Raw genomic sequence first — 16207 nt, 5'->3', positions numbered from 1 at the left:
TTTTCCATGGATTATAGCCCGCACATGGAAGGTGCCTCCTTTTCTAGTATCTGTATAAATTCATATGTTCGAACTCAATTCTTGATTTTCTCGATTTTCTTGATGGTGAATGCATCAAGCACTTGTAGTGATCGGCGGCTGTATCGTCTACTAAAAGCTCCATCCATGTCCTTACATAAGACAAGCGATCCGGCGCCGACAAGCCTAGCGTCATTGGCTACAAGGGTTGGGCTGTATTTGCGGGTCACTACCGGTCCCCGAAGCTGCGCTGGTTGGCAATTGGGTGCATTTGAAGTTGCTGGTTTGCTATGGAGGTTCGGTTTCGCCATGACAGTTTGGCCCAATTATTATTAATTGTACAGGCCGAGGAGGATTTGATGACACGCGACCAGCCCAACTCTTTTCTGGACGAGGCAATCCCGCCCATAGCCTCTTGAACTTATTGAAGATTTGTTTGAGGGAGTTGTTGGGTAGAGAATATCTGAAAAGGCTTCTGCTGAAACTAGAGCCAGAAATTAGAAACATCATCCACTCCTTCGGAACTACTGCATTGGAATCTGCTTGGTCATTAACTCCTTTACCTGCCTCAAGCTTTCTCGATCCCGCCATCGCCTATCGTCAACCAACCCACCGAAAACGAGAAGCGCAAGTCTGGCGCTTGGCAAGAGGAACCTTTTAAGGACCCGATTAACGAGTTGCGCACCTCTGCATTGTCTTGCTGCGACCCCGAGCGCCATCTACCATCTTTCTTCCGAAAGCCCAAGCATTCCCAGCGATTCCCGACCTGCCCGGTCCGAACGAGCCCTCCTCGCGCTCTTTACTTTCTCGGCTCCTAGACGGATAGCAGGATGCCTAACGTACAGTCATTTAGCACCCTGAGGGCGCGATCCTATGTCTTTCGGCTGCCGCTGTTCACGAGGCTGATGGTCTTGGCCATCGTGGTGCTTTGGCTGGCGGGCATACAGAGCGCATGGGACCTGAGGAAATGGGGTGCGTTGATACCGGACGAGATGAACTTTTTCACAGGTGAGTAAAATTTCGCCTTTAAGGCTACTGCAGCTAGACATACGACGGAGCCTGGCATGATACGGAGGCCACAGATCCATTCCCTGGGTGCAAAGCAGGAAATGCTCAAGCTTCAGTCGCCATGGGAAGACGATGCAGTTGGTGAATTGGAATATCGGCTGACCGCCATCTAGCGTACCGCATGAACACGTTTCCGTTGATACACCTAAACTTCTTCCACGCGCTGCTGAATCTCCTGGCTCTCACCCCGCTACTGGAACGCTTCGAAAGCGAGTATGGCACCTTGACCAGTGCGGCTATGTTCTTTGGACGTAAGTAGTTCTCTTGACGTCCACCCGGCGGTCCCGGCCACGAGTGTTGCCCAATAGACTTGACTAACAATTGCTACGATTATAGCTCTCACCACGATTCCCGCGGTTGCCTACGTCATCCTCGAGCGCGTCATCCTGCGAGTCAACACCCCAGTCATGGGCGCCAGCATGTGGGTGTTCTTGCTGCTCTCCGTCGAGGCGATGCGGACGTACAAAACCAATCCTTACTTTGTGGTCGGGACGGTCCATGTGCCCACCTGGACGACCCCCTTGCTCATGGTGCTCGTCACGGCGGCCTTGATCCCCAGCACCAGCTTCTTGGGCCACCTGTGCGGCGTCGGCACCGGCTACCTGTTCGGCTTGGGATACCTTAAGTTCATTGCGCCGCCCGAGAAGATCTTGCGGTGGATCGAGGGCAAGCTGAACCTTCTCGGCCGTCTGCCGCACTATGTCAGTGTCGACCAGAAGACGTATGGGCGGTTTGGGGTGCTGCCGAGCAGTAGCAGTGGTGGTAAGCATACCTCCCTGGGCTTTTGTTTTTGCGTCTCTCGCATCAGCTGCTAACTGATCTGTCACGTATAGGTGGTTCGAACTTGACTGGCCTCGTGGGAAGCACGCAGCGGCTAGGCCCGTAGTCGTGTGTATTCAGGTTGGTATGGTAGATGATAGGGTTGTGTTTATTTGTGCTTGTGCTGTGTGTATTAGTCGCATATTATCTTGGCATCATCAATGGCGTTCTTCGGCATACTGTAAGGTGTATATCTTATTTCTAGGTACTCGGGATACAGTTCTGAATTAGCTTTGGAATCGATTTTCCACCCTCATATTCTTGCGCATGACCCTGTTCAACGTAGGCTGGGGTAGTCATATTTTGACATAGTTGACACGTATATTTGTTCTGTGGCCTTGCCTACGATTCCAGCTTGGCAGTCTGGCATGTATGTGTAAGGCAAGACGGGAATGCAGCCAATCTCCAGAAAACAATTATTGCAATCGTCTCAAATCCAGTCTCCGGTCCTTTGAAATATCCGAAGCATGGTTAGCTGGCATATCGAGTGTCGTCAAGATTCAGGGGTGCCTGTCCTCCAAATCCGCGATGTGTCCAATAGCCTGGCGGGTTGGGTGCAGTAGCACTGTATTACAGCGTTCCCCCCTGTAAACCAATTAAGCTGGACCCCGAAACCCATTAAACCTCCAACGCGACATCACCACGACATCTCTTCAATGCTGCTCTCAAGCTCCTGACACGCAATTTGCCCGCTACCAAACCACCAAGAGCCATGCCGCGACTACTCTGTAAGTCACTGTTGTCCCCGCCGCCGAAGCTACTTCGCTGCATCGTGAAAGGGTGCAGGGCAAGGCATGCTGACTGACAAATGTGTGGTTCGACAGCCACGGCCTCGGCGCTCTTCGTGGGCCGCAGCCCGACGCTGCAGAAGGCACCCCCCTACATCAGCCTCCTCCTCATCCTCGTCGGCGTCGCCTGGCTATTCATGCTGCCGCTCAACGACTACAGCCGACGCACCTACATATCCGAAAATGCGCTGCTACCAGGACAGGTGCATACGTACTTTGGCGGGAGCGACCAAAATGTCCTGCGGGCCTACCGGCACGAGGTTGGGGCCCTCGAGAACAACACCAACACCGAGTACGTGGCTCCCAATCAGGAACAGCAGTTGACGGATTGACTAGCTGCAAAGGAAGAGATTGGTTTATATGCGCACACTGAGAGAGAGAGAAGGCTGACTTTTGAGGGGGTGGTTTGTTGTAATACAGGGTCAACGATAAGCTAGAGCACATGTTCCGATCCATGGGCTTGAAGGTCGGCCGTCAGAACTACACCTACACGACCTCCGGCAACACCATCGCTGGCGAAAACGTCTACGCCATCCTCCAAGCCCCTCGTGGCGATGCGACCGAGGCCATCGTGCTGGTCGCCGCCTGGCGCAATGTGAAGGGCGAGTTCAACCGCAACGGCCTCGCCGTGGCACTGGCGCTGACCCGCTACTTCAAACGCTGGAGCCTTTGGTCCAAGGACATCATCTTGGTGGTGCCCCCGGACAGCCGGGCGGGCACCCAGGCTTGGGTCGACGCCTACCACGACTCGCATGATTCCCGCCGGGTCGCCGACCTGCCCATCAAGTCGGGCGCGCTGCAGGGCGCCATCGCCATCGATTTCCCACAGGAAGAGCGCTTCGAAGGCGTGCACATCGTTTATGACGGCATCAACGGGCAGCTGCCCAACCTGGACCTCATCAACAGCGTGACCAACATCGCGAGTGGCCAGATGGGCATGGGCTCCTCGATCCAGAACATGTTCCACCACAATGACGAGTACCGTGACCGCCTCACCTGCATGCTGCGAGGCATGGTGAACCAGGGCCTTGGCCACGCCGTCGGGCCTCACAGCTCCTTTATCCCCTACCACGTCGACGCCATCACGATTCAGCCCGTGGGACAGGGCTGGCACGACGAAATGGGCCTCGGCCGGCTGATCGAGGGCACGTTCCGCAGTCTGAACAACCTGCTCGAGCACCTGCACCAGAGCTTCTTCTTCTACCTACTCATGCAAAAGGAGCGCTTCGTCAGCATTGGCACCTACCTGCCTAGCGCCATGCTGATTGCCGCCAACTTTACCATTACCGCCATTGCACTCTGGGTCAAGAGCGGATATGCTCCCAAGAAGACTACTGGAGCCACGGCTAAAGAGGCCAAGGTCGATGTCATTCAGGAGAAGAAGGAGGGAGCCGATACCAAAAAGGCCATGCGGGAGAGCCCCGAGGATTTGCAGCCAACGGTGGAGAGAGAATTGTACCTGCCCCTTAGTTTGGTGACGGGATGTCAATTCCTGGGTTTCGTCCCCTTGTTTGTGTTTAACCACGTACCGTCTAGTGTAAGTGCTCATTCCTACTCCTCACTTCACGCACCGAATCATTTCGGATTTACTCGTACTGACAATCTCACAGTTATTAACTCCTCTCTTTATCATGACTACTCTGCTGTCACTGACTTTGCCTCATGCGCTGTCGTTCTTCCTCGTCACGACGTACAAGCCGACGCACCAGCAATACCAGCTCATCACCTCGTTCTTCCTGCTGCTGCTCGGCATGTTCCTCTCCACATTGGCGACACTGAACTTCAGCCTGGCCTTCCTGGTCGGCCTGCTCGCGACCCCGCTCACCTTCGTCTACCCCTTCCGCCTTGTCAGCAAGCTCCCAGCGGCCGGCTACGCTTACTCGGCGTTGCTTAGTCTACTGAACCCAGGTGTTGTGGTCCTCGGTGCCGCTGTTGCGACGCTCCACAGCGGAATGGGCCTTGGGCTGGCAGGCTTGGATCTCACCCCTGGGAGGCCATTCAGAAGGTGCTCGAGGAGAGCGCATTCGGCTGGGGCGTATGGGGCATGTATACGCCGCTCATCTTCTGGTGCGTGTGGTTCCCCGCGTGGGTCGTAGGTAGTGTGGTCGTGCTAGGATAAGGAGCGAGGTGAGCAAGCAAAGAAGGCATGCCAAGCCGTCCATGCATGTCAAACGGATTCGCCGGCAAGAAAAAGCAGATTGGTGTATTTGTATATATGATCAAAAAGAAATAGACGGTGGAAGCATGGAAGGGATACCCCCATAGAGATGACGCAGTTCGGAGGCCAACATGCCCCCTTTCCAACCATTTCGAGATATTCATACCAGCAGCTTACAATGAAATAGCTGGTGTTAGTCCAATCTGGTCATTGTCACCCACCATCTAGCCCTAGTAGAAGTTTGCATGATTATAAGGCAGCCCCTTACCGGGATGCAACTTGGTGGTGGCTATGCGTGCCACACAGGCTGGCTATACACTGTTCGTCCCAGATGGTTGAACTTCATCCACCGTCCGAACTAGAAGTATGCCCACGCGACTCCGTGTCTTCCCTAAGGTAACTGGAGATCCATCCCATCATCACCTTTACCTAGCTGAATGGCGCTGCCCCATCTCGGCGCCAACCTCCGTATGCCCTCCCCTATAAGCCGTCATCTCCCAAGTCCGTTCCAGAACTAGTCGATTTGAATTGCCCTTACAATAAGAGCCAGCTGCGAGCCACTACGGCGCCAAGCCCCGCTTGTCACCAGCCAAAGAAAAAATATTTGCCCGTTGCTCATTCATCTTGGCTCATCTCACGATCCCCACCAACCAGCACCACGGCCACGGCGGCCCCCTCCCCTTCTCAAACAATCTCAGCCGGATCTGCCCGTCCGATATAGTCCACCTTAGCAGCATATCGTCTCATCCAAAGAAGCAACAACCAGCTCTCGAGTGGGTTTCAAGAATGAAAGGGGATGTGGTCTAGTGGTATGACGTTTCCTTAGCATGGAAAAGGTTCTGGGTTCGATTCCCAGCCTCTCCACGATTGTTCTTGCTCTCTAACTCTGGTTGCGGGTGTTCTTCTTTCCCTTTATAGGGGATATGGTCTAGTGGTATGACGTTTCCTTAGCATTCAGTTTCCTCTTCTCTGGGAGATGAGAAACGGGTTTGGAAAAGGTTCTGGGTTCGATTCCCAGTTTCTCCATCTTTCTTTTTACTGTATCTGTCAACCTGTCGGGGTGCAAATATAACGCTCTGTGCGTATGTTGGCGTATGAAACTTAATTTAAGTTGATTGAAGGGGAACGGGGACATACCGAGCAACTCTGGTTGAATTATGCTTGTTATTTTGTTTTGTACTTAGATAATAAGTACATTGCAATGTGGTGACGGAGCGATATGGTCGTTGACATCGAGCTATAATTTCATGTGTGTTTTGATAACAGCTGGGCCTGTATCAACAAGTTGTTTGCTGGGAATGGTGGAGGGTACAGCATTCGAGAACTGGGTGCGGACAGGGAGGAGAACGGCAAATGCCAGCTGGTAAATTACAAGACGCTGGGATTTAAACAGAGTGTAGATGCTGTAATAACTGATTGGACGGATAGATAGATGATGGATATATGTCTTGATGTTTTGGGCAGCTTCGTTTACCCCCTGAGCGCATGACTTCCTGTGTTACCTGACATCGTCTCATGAAGTGTCATAGTCGTTTGCTTTAGGACATGTATTTTGACTTTCTTCAATTTCACGTCACGAATATACTCAATGTTACTTAGTTCTGATACTTCGTCCAGACAATATTAATATAGCAGGCCGCCTAAACGCAGTTCCGCTTTCCGTAACCCCGAGCGTGTCGATGCACACGAACCTATCGCTGTATATACCGACAGCTGCCTCCTAATTGATTGAAATGGGCCAAAATGGGCAGACGGGTACGAAGCTTGTCTCCTCCGACTTGCAAGTTTGCTCGATCAGGCCATTGGGTATAATGGCCACTTAGTTGCGTGCGCTCATTAAAAAGTTGTATTTCGTAAGGTTTCGTTTATGTAGGGTTGGAGTCTTCACATTGAACCGAAAAGAAGAAAAGAATGTAGGTCTCGGCCATTCTGGTATGCATTGGTCTCCCCAACTACGAAATCTGATTGGAGTAGATTGCTCAGCAGAACTCTCTCATCGTCAAGTGAATGAGCTCTAATATGTCTCGGCTGTCGACATATATGAGGTTCTCACTGTAAGAGATGACTGGGTTCTCTATCTCGTCGACACTGTCATTTATGTATGTCATTTTAGATGGCAGTATGTAGCTCTTTGGTGGCCAGGGGGTGGTGGAACGCACAAATGGCCCACGTAAGGACCGTCTTGGTCAAGTACTTGCTAAACTGGGCTGTACTCATATTGTCCAGAACCCTTTTGTACAAATCTTTCATGTCTGAGGGTATGTTGTACAAGACCAGATTTGTCTCGGCCTGCGGGTGGAAATGCAGCTCGTTCGAAAAATGATATTTGCACAGAGAAAACACTGTTGTCAACTCAATGAATAACGAGATGGCTAGATCTTCGTCTCTGGCACATCACTATCCCTTCGTATCAGGCTACGGCTAGAGAATGAACTCAGTGACGACATAATGTCAAGACTATCGCGAGACCGTTGCGATACCATGTTTAGCGAATCCCATAAGAGGAATATGGCATGCGCCTCATCGTATCAACTTCAACGGCACGTGAATCTTGCCTCTGGGATTCTGTCTGGTGATGGGGTCGAGCTACTGGACAGTTGTATGCTATTTGGGCGGCGAAGGTCAAGACTGGCTAGGTTGGTGATTATCCATGGGAAGGTCTGCTCGCCAGAACTGAAGCAGGGGGGCCAAGCAAGCAGTGACTTGGATGAGAGTCGGGTTCTGTTGGTGATACAGTTATATGCGATGCAACGCAATCATAATATTCGCACTTACCATAGCCAATGGGGGTTTGACTTTAGCCGCTATTGCCCCTGTCCGAGTTTTGCCCCTGTTACCTGACTAATGGCCATGGACCGTCGGCAATCCGATGACATCAAATATCAGTAAAAGAATTACTTGCACAGTAACAAGCCATTGTCTGGAAATAAATAGCATCACCAAGTTGTCAGCTTTGCTTTGAACATGGGTCCAACCGACAAAGCTATCTGGGATCAAGAGATCTCAGTGCCAGAGAATACTAGCTTGTACGTCGACTCAGCCATCACGAAAGGTGAGTAGCCAATACACTTACACGAACATAATATACAATGTTTTCTAACTTTGGTGTTATCCTAGTACTGCCAAGCGGCCTGCAGATGAAAGCCATTTCCCCTAGCGGCGCATCGTATTGGGCACGAACAGCAAAGATCGAGGCCTTGGACACACGTGGCAGCGAGGATAGCTATTTTGTCAAATTAATGAACGCCCATAACCATTCTGTCGATATTCATTGGACTGAAAGTACACTAGGTACACCAAGGTAGCCATGGCAAGACAATGGTCTCCTCTGAGTACGAAGCCATGATGGTTTTGCACAAGCTCATACCCCATATGGTTGCAAGAACGGTGGGATGGGGATCGTATGAAGAGATGTCAGACACCCATTTCTTTGCATGCAAGTATCACAAGATGAACGATGATAATCTCGATATCAATGCCTTCCCAGCTCTTGTGGCCGACTTTCACAAACGCTCCAAGTCGCCAGGTGCGAAATTCGGGTATCCAAATCCTACTTTTGGAGGCAAGAATCCCCAGTATTTCCCACCAAGCAACACGTGGGAAGTGTATTTCAGAAAAGGCATGGATGGCATCTTTGCTGCTGAGCTGGCGACGCAGGGACCTGACGAAGAATGGGAACGTCTCCAATTTGACGCTAGAGAAGATGACCCCCCGGCTCCTGGGCGTCCTTGAAGCAGACGGGACAAAGGTAGACCCTACTCTTGTCCATGGCGACCTCTGGGAGGGCAATTGCTCGGTAGACGCCGATACTGGTGCTCCAATGATCTTTGACGGCACCCCCGGTACGCACACAATGAGTGTAAGTGTGGTTAACACTATGCACTCGCACAGTCCCTCTTGTCTCGATGCTAAATAGCCTTTGTCAGATGAGCTGGGACCGTGGCTATGCCCTCGACACAAATTTCCGCCCTACATCGACGAATATGTCAAGCACCTCCCTGCTTCTGCTCCAACAGAGGAGTTTTGGGACCGCATTGGGCTCTTTTGCCTGTTAGTAAAATCTTAGCCGTCATTTGGTAAGAAAAAAGCTGACCGCTAATCAATTCTAGTCGATTTGATATACATGCCTCGTCGCTGTATCAGGGAAACCTTAGATTTAGGTCTCTGTAGGTATCGATTTCTTAGGAGAATAAGAAAGATACTGACATAGTCCTACACCACAGCACACAGGAAACGATGAGAACCCTCGCAGAGAAATATCACTTATATGAGCAATTAAGACTTGATGGGGCATCGAGACCGGACCTGTAGATTTAATTACGTCTTCAAGGTCTCATAGTCCAGACAGGGCGGCGTGAAAGGCTTGTAAGCACAGAGGTGGAGCATATAATATATTAACAAATATATTCAATATCCAGCCGAATGAAGAGTAACATGATCTATCCTGCGTGAGGAGAATGTTTCTAGTTCTTTTCTAGCATAGACAGTAGGTAGACGTGAAGTCCCCTAGTGACCCAGGGTCTTGGTTCTGACGTCTTGAAAATACCACCCATCGACTTATAGGGTCGTAGTCGGGCAACACGTTGCCACTGTCCCCCCTTCGAAGAGTTCCTCGGTTAGTATCGGGCCGATCACTCGACAACTCGATGGAATGGGTATCAGTACCAGTCGCCCTCGCTCATGGAGTTTCCCTTTGAATCGTATTCCTTCGAGTTCTAGCGCCTGTGTTTGCATCGATGAGACGCACCAAGATGCACACAATGTTCCAGAAAATTACCGAAAGGAAGCCTACACCACCCCAAGAGGATGAACGATCAGCCTATACGGCCTTTTCACTCACGTACCGGTGGTATCTCACTTTGCTCCTTGGATATCTCTGTCTCGCCTCTTCTCTTACAGCAAATATATATTTCCCCCTGATCAGCCTGCTGGCAGAGCAATACCACACCTCGATACATGGAATTAACCTCACCATTACTATCTATGTGGCGGTGCAGGGCATTGCGCCTTCCATATTTTCTCCTCTGTCGGACACCTTGGGCCGGCGACCCGCCTATATTGCCAGTTTTGCACTATATGCGGCTGCTTGCTTAGGTCTGGCCTTCAGCCACGACAGCTACGCGACACTCATGGTACTGCGTGCGCTCCAAAGCATGGGCGGCAGCGCCACTCTCTCGCTAGCCTACGCTGTCGTGGCCGACTACGCCGTGCATTCTGAACGCGGTAAGTTTTTGGGTCCCATGATGGTTGCGACCAACATCGGGCCATCCATTGGCCCCCGATTGGCGGCGGCGCTATCCTTGCGACGGGCGACTCACGATGGGCGTTTTGGACATTGACCATTTTTGGGGGGTCCGCCTTGATGCTCATTCTTTTCACTGTGCGGGAAACGAATCGGAAGGTAGTTGGCAACGGTGCCATTCGACCCAAGGGCATGTGGCGGGCATGGATGGACCTTTCGCGGCACAGTATGCACTCCACATCAGGCTACGTCAACGGAGAACCACAGTCAGAGCAGGCAAGTCCGACGGGGAAAGGCAGGTGGACGTTTCCTAATATTTTGAGCCCCGTGAGAATCTTATTTCACAAAGACGCGTTCACCGTGCTGTACTTGGCCGCATCTCCTTATGCAAGCTGGTACACCGTCACCACATCTATCCCACTCATATACAGAGACGTCTACGGCTACAAAGAGCTAGTAGTTGGGCTATGATATCTTGCGGGCGGGGGTGGTATTCTGGTCGGTGGGCTCATCGCTGGCCGACTCATGGACTGGAACTACAAGCACGTAGCCAAGCAGTCCGGATACTCTGTTGACAAACGAGCGGGAGATGACATGAGAAAGTTTCCGATAGAAAGAGCTCGTTCAAGAGGCTCGTACACGATGATCCTAATTTCGGTTATTGGATTCGTGGGTTACGGCTGGGCAGTACAGTGTAGAGTTCATCCGGCTGTGACTTTGGTCTTGCAGGCCGTCCTCGGTGCCCTGGTCACAATCCTGCATCAGATATACAGCGCGTCACTCGTTGATATCTTCCCCGATAAGCCAGGGACGGCGGGTGCGGCAAATAACATTTGTCGTTGTGCAACGTCTGCGGTATTGGTGGCGGCTCTCCAACCTTTGGTCGATGCTATTGGCAGATCGTGGTTCTTTACTTTCATCGGACTGTGGCAGCCAGCACTTCTCTGTTGATGGCCTGATTACTCTAGATGGCTTGTAGCAGCAGGCTGCGCTCAGTCCCATGAATGCAGCTGCAAGCCACAACTAATCAATCACCCCCCTAAAAGGTTGAAAAGGCGGTCTGACTGAGAAAGCCTTCTTCGCCCTGGGGTCCCACATTGTACTGCCCAGTATCACGGCAGGTATCGCAGGGCCTCGGACAGGGTTCAAATAGAGGTCAAAGAGGCCTGTATTAGCAAAGTGAGATGAAGGAGAGAGGAAGCGAGAGCCTAGCGCTTATGTGTGGCAGGGTGGTTCAATTAGAGTCCTCAGACCGGTGGATCAACAATCTGGTATAAGATAATATAGTAAGCAATGCTAACGGGGAAGGCCCCACTAGCTAATACTACCACCGCGTGTGCACGGCACCGGCAACATGCTCTTGCCGGGCTGGCAGAAGCTATGCTCTGTATGTACATAGAAGTTCCAATGCTTAGTTGGCAGACGCGGTGGGTGACAATTGTAACCATCTTTGACGTATGTAGATTTCGTCAGGGGCGGGGCTGCGATGACGTCACATCGCCGGGTTCAAATACTGGTTGCTGGTGTCGCTGAAGTCGTCCTACACTCACACCACCACCTCATAATAGTAACAACGACGACAACAACAACAACACATAATCAAAATACACCACACACTGCACTCCAGTCAAGATGCCTTCCTCCCAGCAGCAGCAGCAGCAATCGCAATCCTCCTACAACACCTCCTTCTCCACTTTCGTCTCCTCATCCTTCTCTTCCTCATCCAGCTCCAGCCACGGCAGCGGAAACAACCAGTCGCACAGCAAGACCTTCACGGAACATGGCGCGTACAACAGCCGCGACGGCGGCCGTATCGAGCGCACCACCGAGGAGACCGGCAAGCCTGTCCTGCACGAGACCACCGACCTGGATCCGCGTGGACACTCGCTCGGCGGCACCTCGTCGGGCGGCGACCGGCTTGTCGAGGACGTCGGCGAGGAGGATAGGCACCAGCAGAAGCAGCATCGGGAAAAGCACTGATCCAGAGGGAATCGTGGGTTACGGCAATCTCGTATGGTGTGTACAGGGAACTTGGTAGGCTGTGTATTGTAATTGTCGCGGCGGAGTTACTTGGGCGAAATGGTTTTTCATCCCTATGCCGGTGCGTTGATTTAATTCCGGGTTTCCATTCGAGGAAGGCCGCAGATAGTTGGGGTTCTGTATGATTACGAGGCGAAGCTGAAGGACTTATGGTATATAGCCCGAAGTTGACGCAAGACAGAGTTAATTCACATCCACACTCATTTAATAAGCACTTCTCGGCGCAGTACTGCCAATTGTCTTCCCAACGTGACCAGTCGGTGGCATATCCCCGTGCTCAATGATCCACGAGGTCTCCACATTGACTACCGTCGGACTACGCATGGCGGAAGGAACGCCGGCGTTGCCAATAATGACGGGGCTCAGCTGGATCTCCGATCCGGCCTCGTGCAACTCGGTGAACCCTTGGCTCCGCGGCGGCTTGGTGCTGCTTTTCCCCCATTGCCCCCCTTCGAGAATGCGTGGCCGGACACGGGCGTAGGATGGGACCGGCTGGACGAGCCGAAGGTCCCCCGGAACAAGGGTCGCAGGAAAGGCACGCAGGCTAGCGATACGGCCACGCCTATCTCGATGGTGGAGAACAGGAAGGCGAGCATCCCTGTTCCTGTCGGGTTGGTACTGTCCAGACTCGGCAGAAGGGTCTGTCGGTAGATGGTCACGGCGCAAGTTCTGCAGAATGCCCCAGTGCTGTCAGTAGCCGTAGAGTGTGGGTTGCGAGGAGCCAGGACAAAGGGGGCTTTCCGAACTCACATGAAACCGACGCTGAACATGGCGATCAGCACAAGCTTCTTGCGCAGCTGCAGCTGAAGGTTGTAGATGAAAGGCAGGGGAAGCAGAAGCACGATCACGTCGCTTATGACGTTGATGGCGCTGAGCCATTCGTAGTACGTCTTGACATCGCCGCAACTTCCCTTGACTACACCCGCCCAGTCGTAGTTCTTCTCAAACGGCTGGCAGATGGCCAACCCCGTGATGAAACCGCCCACGTTGTATAGGATGATGAAGGTGCCGACAACACGGACGGCCATCGTCATCCGAGGGATCGGCATGAGGGTTTGGTACATGGCCAGAACGGAGAGCTTACTGGTCAAGACACAGCAGTTCCAAAGGAGTGGCCAAGCCGTCATACACTGATACAATTGTTGTTAGTAGCTGGACGCAGTACATTGCTCTGGGGAAGGCAGCGAAGCGCAATCATACCCTGAAGAACGTGTTGAGAGCACCGGGTCCGAACCGGACGAGGATGTCTTTCAAGTCGAAGGTGAAGCCGCCCTTGAATATCATGAAGAAGTCGACAATGCACAAGGCCAACACGAACAAGAGCGCCAGCGCGATACACCAGTCGCTTGCATCCAGGGATGCGCTGGAGAACCGTGATCTGGCCAGGAAGCGTAAGGCCACGAGGGTCGTCGGGATGACCATGGTCAATACGCATGTCACAATGAAACAGATCTGACCGGCATTCTGAATGGGAATCGACTCATAGCCGTCTTCGACTGGCGTGGCCATGATGGAAAGTGTTTGCGTGTTGTGCCCCGAAATTCGCAACGAAGAAAGTGAAAGAAAGTCGGGAAACTCGTAGCAGTTTTTACTCCAAAGAAAAGCCCCGATATTTCCTCTTGCCCCTATGCATTGTTAGAAGTAAGTTATGGGGCTATGGCACTCTGTCATTCAGACTTTCAAGTATGTATACATTGCCCACGGCAAATACAGCCCGTCCGGATCTCGATATGATTGTAATGAGAGTTGCCAAGTCTTTGTATCATGGGAAAGTCCGTGGTGAACTGTTTACCATAAGAGGCTACACCTCCTTCCAAGGCAATCTAAAAACGATGTGCACCCGGTTGAAACGGGAATGTCGATCATTTGCAAGACCTATGTAGATGTGCTGACAACATAGCCAGACGATGATTGGTCGAGGCCTATTCCATGAGGGGGAGGGTTTCTGGCCCCCAGGTACTGCCCAGCTTCTGCCCAGCTTCTGTCCAGCCCCCCTTTATACAGGAGTCCTGTCAATGTGTAGGGTTGGGCTTACGCCCGGCAGATCCGTCGACCAATAAGACCTAGACGCAGCATATCCAAGATTCCTTCCTGTGGTGATGAAATTTGCTTTGTCGGACGTGGTTACATTCGATGCTACGCCGTGATGACTCGAGCATAGAGGATGTGTTGTAATTTCGCCTAGCAGACGAGTACAGCCTCTCGCTAGACAGCACGGGTAGGGATGAGACTATAAGGCCCAGGGATCTGGCAAGTTACGGCAACTGCCTAGCTTCCTATAAGGTTGACGGCGGCACCTTGGCAGCTCGTTGATTCGAAACGCGTCAACTCCCCATCGTATCTGTTTCGGGGTTAGCGGGGGCGGCAGACGGGGGTGAGATGCCATTCCATTGACCGGGGCCGTCTCTGGTATTCCACTGCGGGTGCAACCGTGTGCGGCCATTTCGATCGAATCTTCGCGCAGATCGCCCCGGAGACTTGGGGTTCCTTGGTGCAACATTTGCTGGGCTGCTGGATTCTGGCTGGATACATGGAAACCCACAGGCTCCGCAGCCGCCTAGTTTCGAATTTGGATTACATCGACGTGTAAAGGGTGATAGCTGTGCCTCTCTGTGTCGGTCAATTGGTGGATCGGAATGGTGTTGGCCATGCGAATAGGGGGCGCAGCAGTGGCCGAAGAGCAGGTCTTCAACAGATTGTTAAGGCTCGACGTGTCTGCACTCGCTCGCTGGAGGTCTCATCGTCATAAATTTCTTATTGCCAGCCATAAGACCGCCGAGAAACCCAAAGTCAGTGAACCCTCTTATTTAATTATCCACGACGAGCTGGATTCCCTACTCGGCACATCACCACGACACAAACCATGGGTTCCCTGGCAGCCGACGAACGAAAGGTGGTGATAATCACCGGTGGCACAGTAAGTTTCGATATCTTCCGCACTTCCTCGCGCAGTCCACCACACAACCCGTTCGTCGATTACGGTTCTGACATACACAGAGCGGTATCGGCCGTGACCTGGCACACCGGCTGCACTCCCGCGGTTACAATGTCGCGCTGACTGGCCGGCGGACGGCCGAAGGCGAGGCGTTGGCCAATTCGATGGACTCCACAGGGCAGACGACGCTGTTCGCCGAGTGCCACGTCGAGTCGTACGACTCGCAGAAGGCCGTCTTCAAGGCCGTCTGGGACAAGTGGTCACGTATCGACGCCTTGGTCGCCAACGCAGGCATTGTCGACAAGGAGTCCCGCTATGGCCTGGCACGGCGCGGGGCCTCGGTCGACGACATCCCGCCCTGTCCGGATCTCGGCTGCAACGACGCCGATTTCAAGGGCGTGGTGTATGGCACGGAGCTGTTCACACACTACATGCGTCACAACCCGCCCGGAGTGAAGGGTAAGATCGTCGTCACGGGCAGTATTGTCGCCATCTATCCATGCCCGACATTCCCCGAGTACTGCGCCGTCAAGGCTGCCGCGTTGCAGTGGGTCCGCGTCATGGCGCCCATGCTGTTGTCCAAGGAGAACATCACTATCAACACCGTGTTGCCCAATGCATATGACACCGGCATCATGCCCGGCTTCAAAGAGGCCTACCTTGATGAACAGTACGTAACATCCCGACCTCTTTTCTCAGATGCCTTTTGCGACAGAAAGAGCATTGCCTTACCACGGTATTGACGTTGCTATTACTGTAGCCTGACCCAAAAGGAGTGCATGATGTCGGCGTATGACGTCTTCTTGGAGGACAAGTCGCACACCAGGACCGGCCAAGCCCTCGAGACAGCCTACCAGTCGCACTACTACCACGAAGTGCCCGAGTACAAGAGTGGCATCGTTATTGAAAGAACAGACAAAGTCTATGAGCCATGGTTCCAGTGGATACACAGTGAGCGGAGCGACTTGCCAGACGCGTACAAGGAGCCACTGAGGAAGATGGCGGAATGAGGGAGAGGGACAAAAGCGATTGCACGTGCAAGGCTGCTGTGCGTTGAGTTGAAGCTATTGGAATTGAAGTGTATGAGATTGGGAACATACATCTAGATAAGGAAGAATATTTTGAGAATCAGGCACATT

General features: G+C 52.4%; 6 protein-coding genes across 6 annotated transcripts; 5 read left to right on the top strand and 1 right to left on the bottom strand.

Annotated features, from left to right (window-relative positions):
* Positions 1 to 848: 848 nt before the first annotated feature.
* PG998_006123 (Gaa1-domain-containing protein) lies at positions 849 to 4812 on the top strand (the record flags this gene model as incomplete). Its single annotated transcript, XM_066872941.1, is given in 7 exon segments — positions 849 to 1026; positions 1200 to 1337; positions 1423 to 1848; positions 2730 to 2985; positions 3114 to 4230; positions 4304 to 4624; positions 4642 to 4812. The coding sequence occupies 7 exon segments, from the start codon at positions 849 to 851 to the stop codon at positions 4810 to 4812; spliced, it is 2607 nt and encodes an 868-aa protein (XP_066733038.1).
* Positions 4813 to 8554: 3742 nt separating this feature from the next.
* On the top strand, positions 8555 to 8917 carry PG998_006122 (uncharacterized protein; the record flags this gene model as incomplete). The annotated part of the gene is made up of 2 exons (XM_066872940.1): positions 8555 to 8710; positions 8768 to 8917. 2 exons carry the CDS (start codon positions 8555 to 8557, stop codon positions 8915 to 8917), a joined length of 306 nt encoding a protein of 101 aa, XP_066733037.1.
* A 694-nt stretch (positions 8918 to 9611) lies between these two features.
* Positions 9612 to 10190, top strand: PG998_006121 (uncharacterized protein; the record flags this gene model as incomplete). The annotated part of the gene is made up of 1 exon (XM_066872939.1): positions 9612 to 10190. The coding sequence occupies one exon, from the start codon at positions 9612 to 9614 to the stop codon at positions 10188 to 10190; it is 579 nt and encodes a 192-aa protein (XP_066733036.1).
* A 1535-nt stretch (positions 10191 to 11725) lies between these two features.
* PG998_006120 (uncharacterized protein) lies at positions 11726 to 12073 on the top strand (the record flags this gene model as incomplete). The annotated part of the gene is made up of 1 exon (XM_066872938.1): positions 11726 to 12073. The coding sequence occupies one exon, from the start codon at positions 11726 to 11728 to the stop codon at positions 12071 to 12073; it is 348 nt and encodes a 115-aa protein (XP_066733035.1).
* A 422-nt stretch (positions 12074 to 12495) lies between these two features.
* On the bottom strand, positions 12496 to 13642 carry PG998_006119 (uncharacterized protein; the record flags this gene model as incomplete). The annotated part of the gene is made up of 3 exons (XM_066872937.1): positions 12496 to 12802; positions 12884 to 13263; positions 13334 to 13642. 3 exons carry the CDS (start codon positions 13640 to 13642, stop codon positions 12496 to 12498), a joined length of 996 nt encoding a protein of 331 aa, XP_066733034.1.
* A 1354-nt stretch (positions 13643 to 14996) lies between these two features.
* On the top strand, positions 14997 to 16078 carry PG998_006118 (uncharacterized protein; the record flags this gene model as incomplete). Its single annotated transcript, XM_066872936.1, has 3 exons — positions 14997 to 15050; positions 15131 to 15738; positions 15829 to 16078. 3 exons carry the CDS (start codon positions 14997 to 14999, stop codon positions 16076 to 16078), a joined length of 912 nt encoding a protein of 303 aa, XP_066733033.1.
* Positions 16079 to 16207: the final 129 nt, after the last annotated feature.

This window comes from Apiospora kogelbergensis (genome assembly GCF_038363985.1).
Source record: "Apiospora kogelbergensis strain CBS 113332 chromosome Unknown utg000003l_segment0_segment0, whole genome shotgun sequence".
Classification (NCBI taxonomy): domain Eukaryota; kingdom Fungi; phylum Ascomycota; class Sordariomycetes; order Amphisphaeriales; family Apiosporaceae; genus Apiospora; species Apiospora kogelbergensis.
This window is presented reverse-complemented; position numbering and strand designations above follow the sequence as displayed.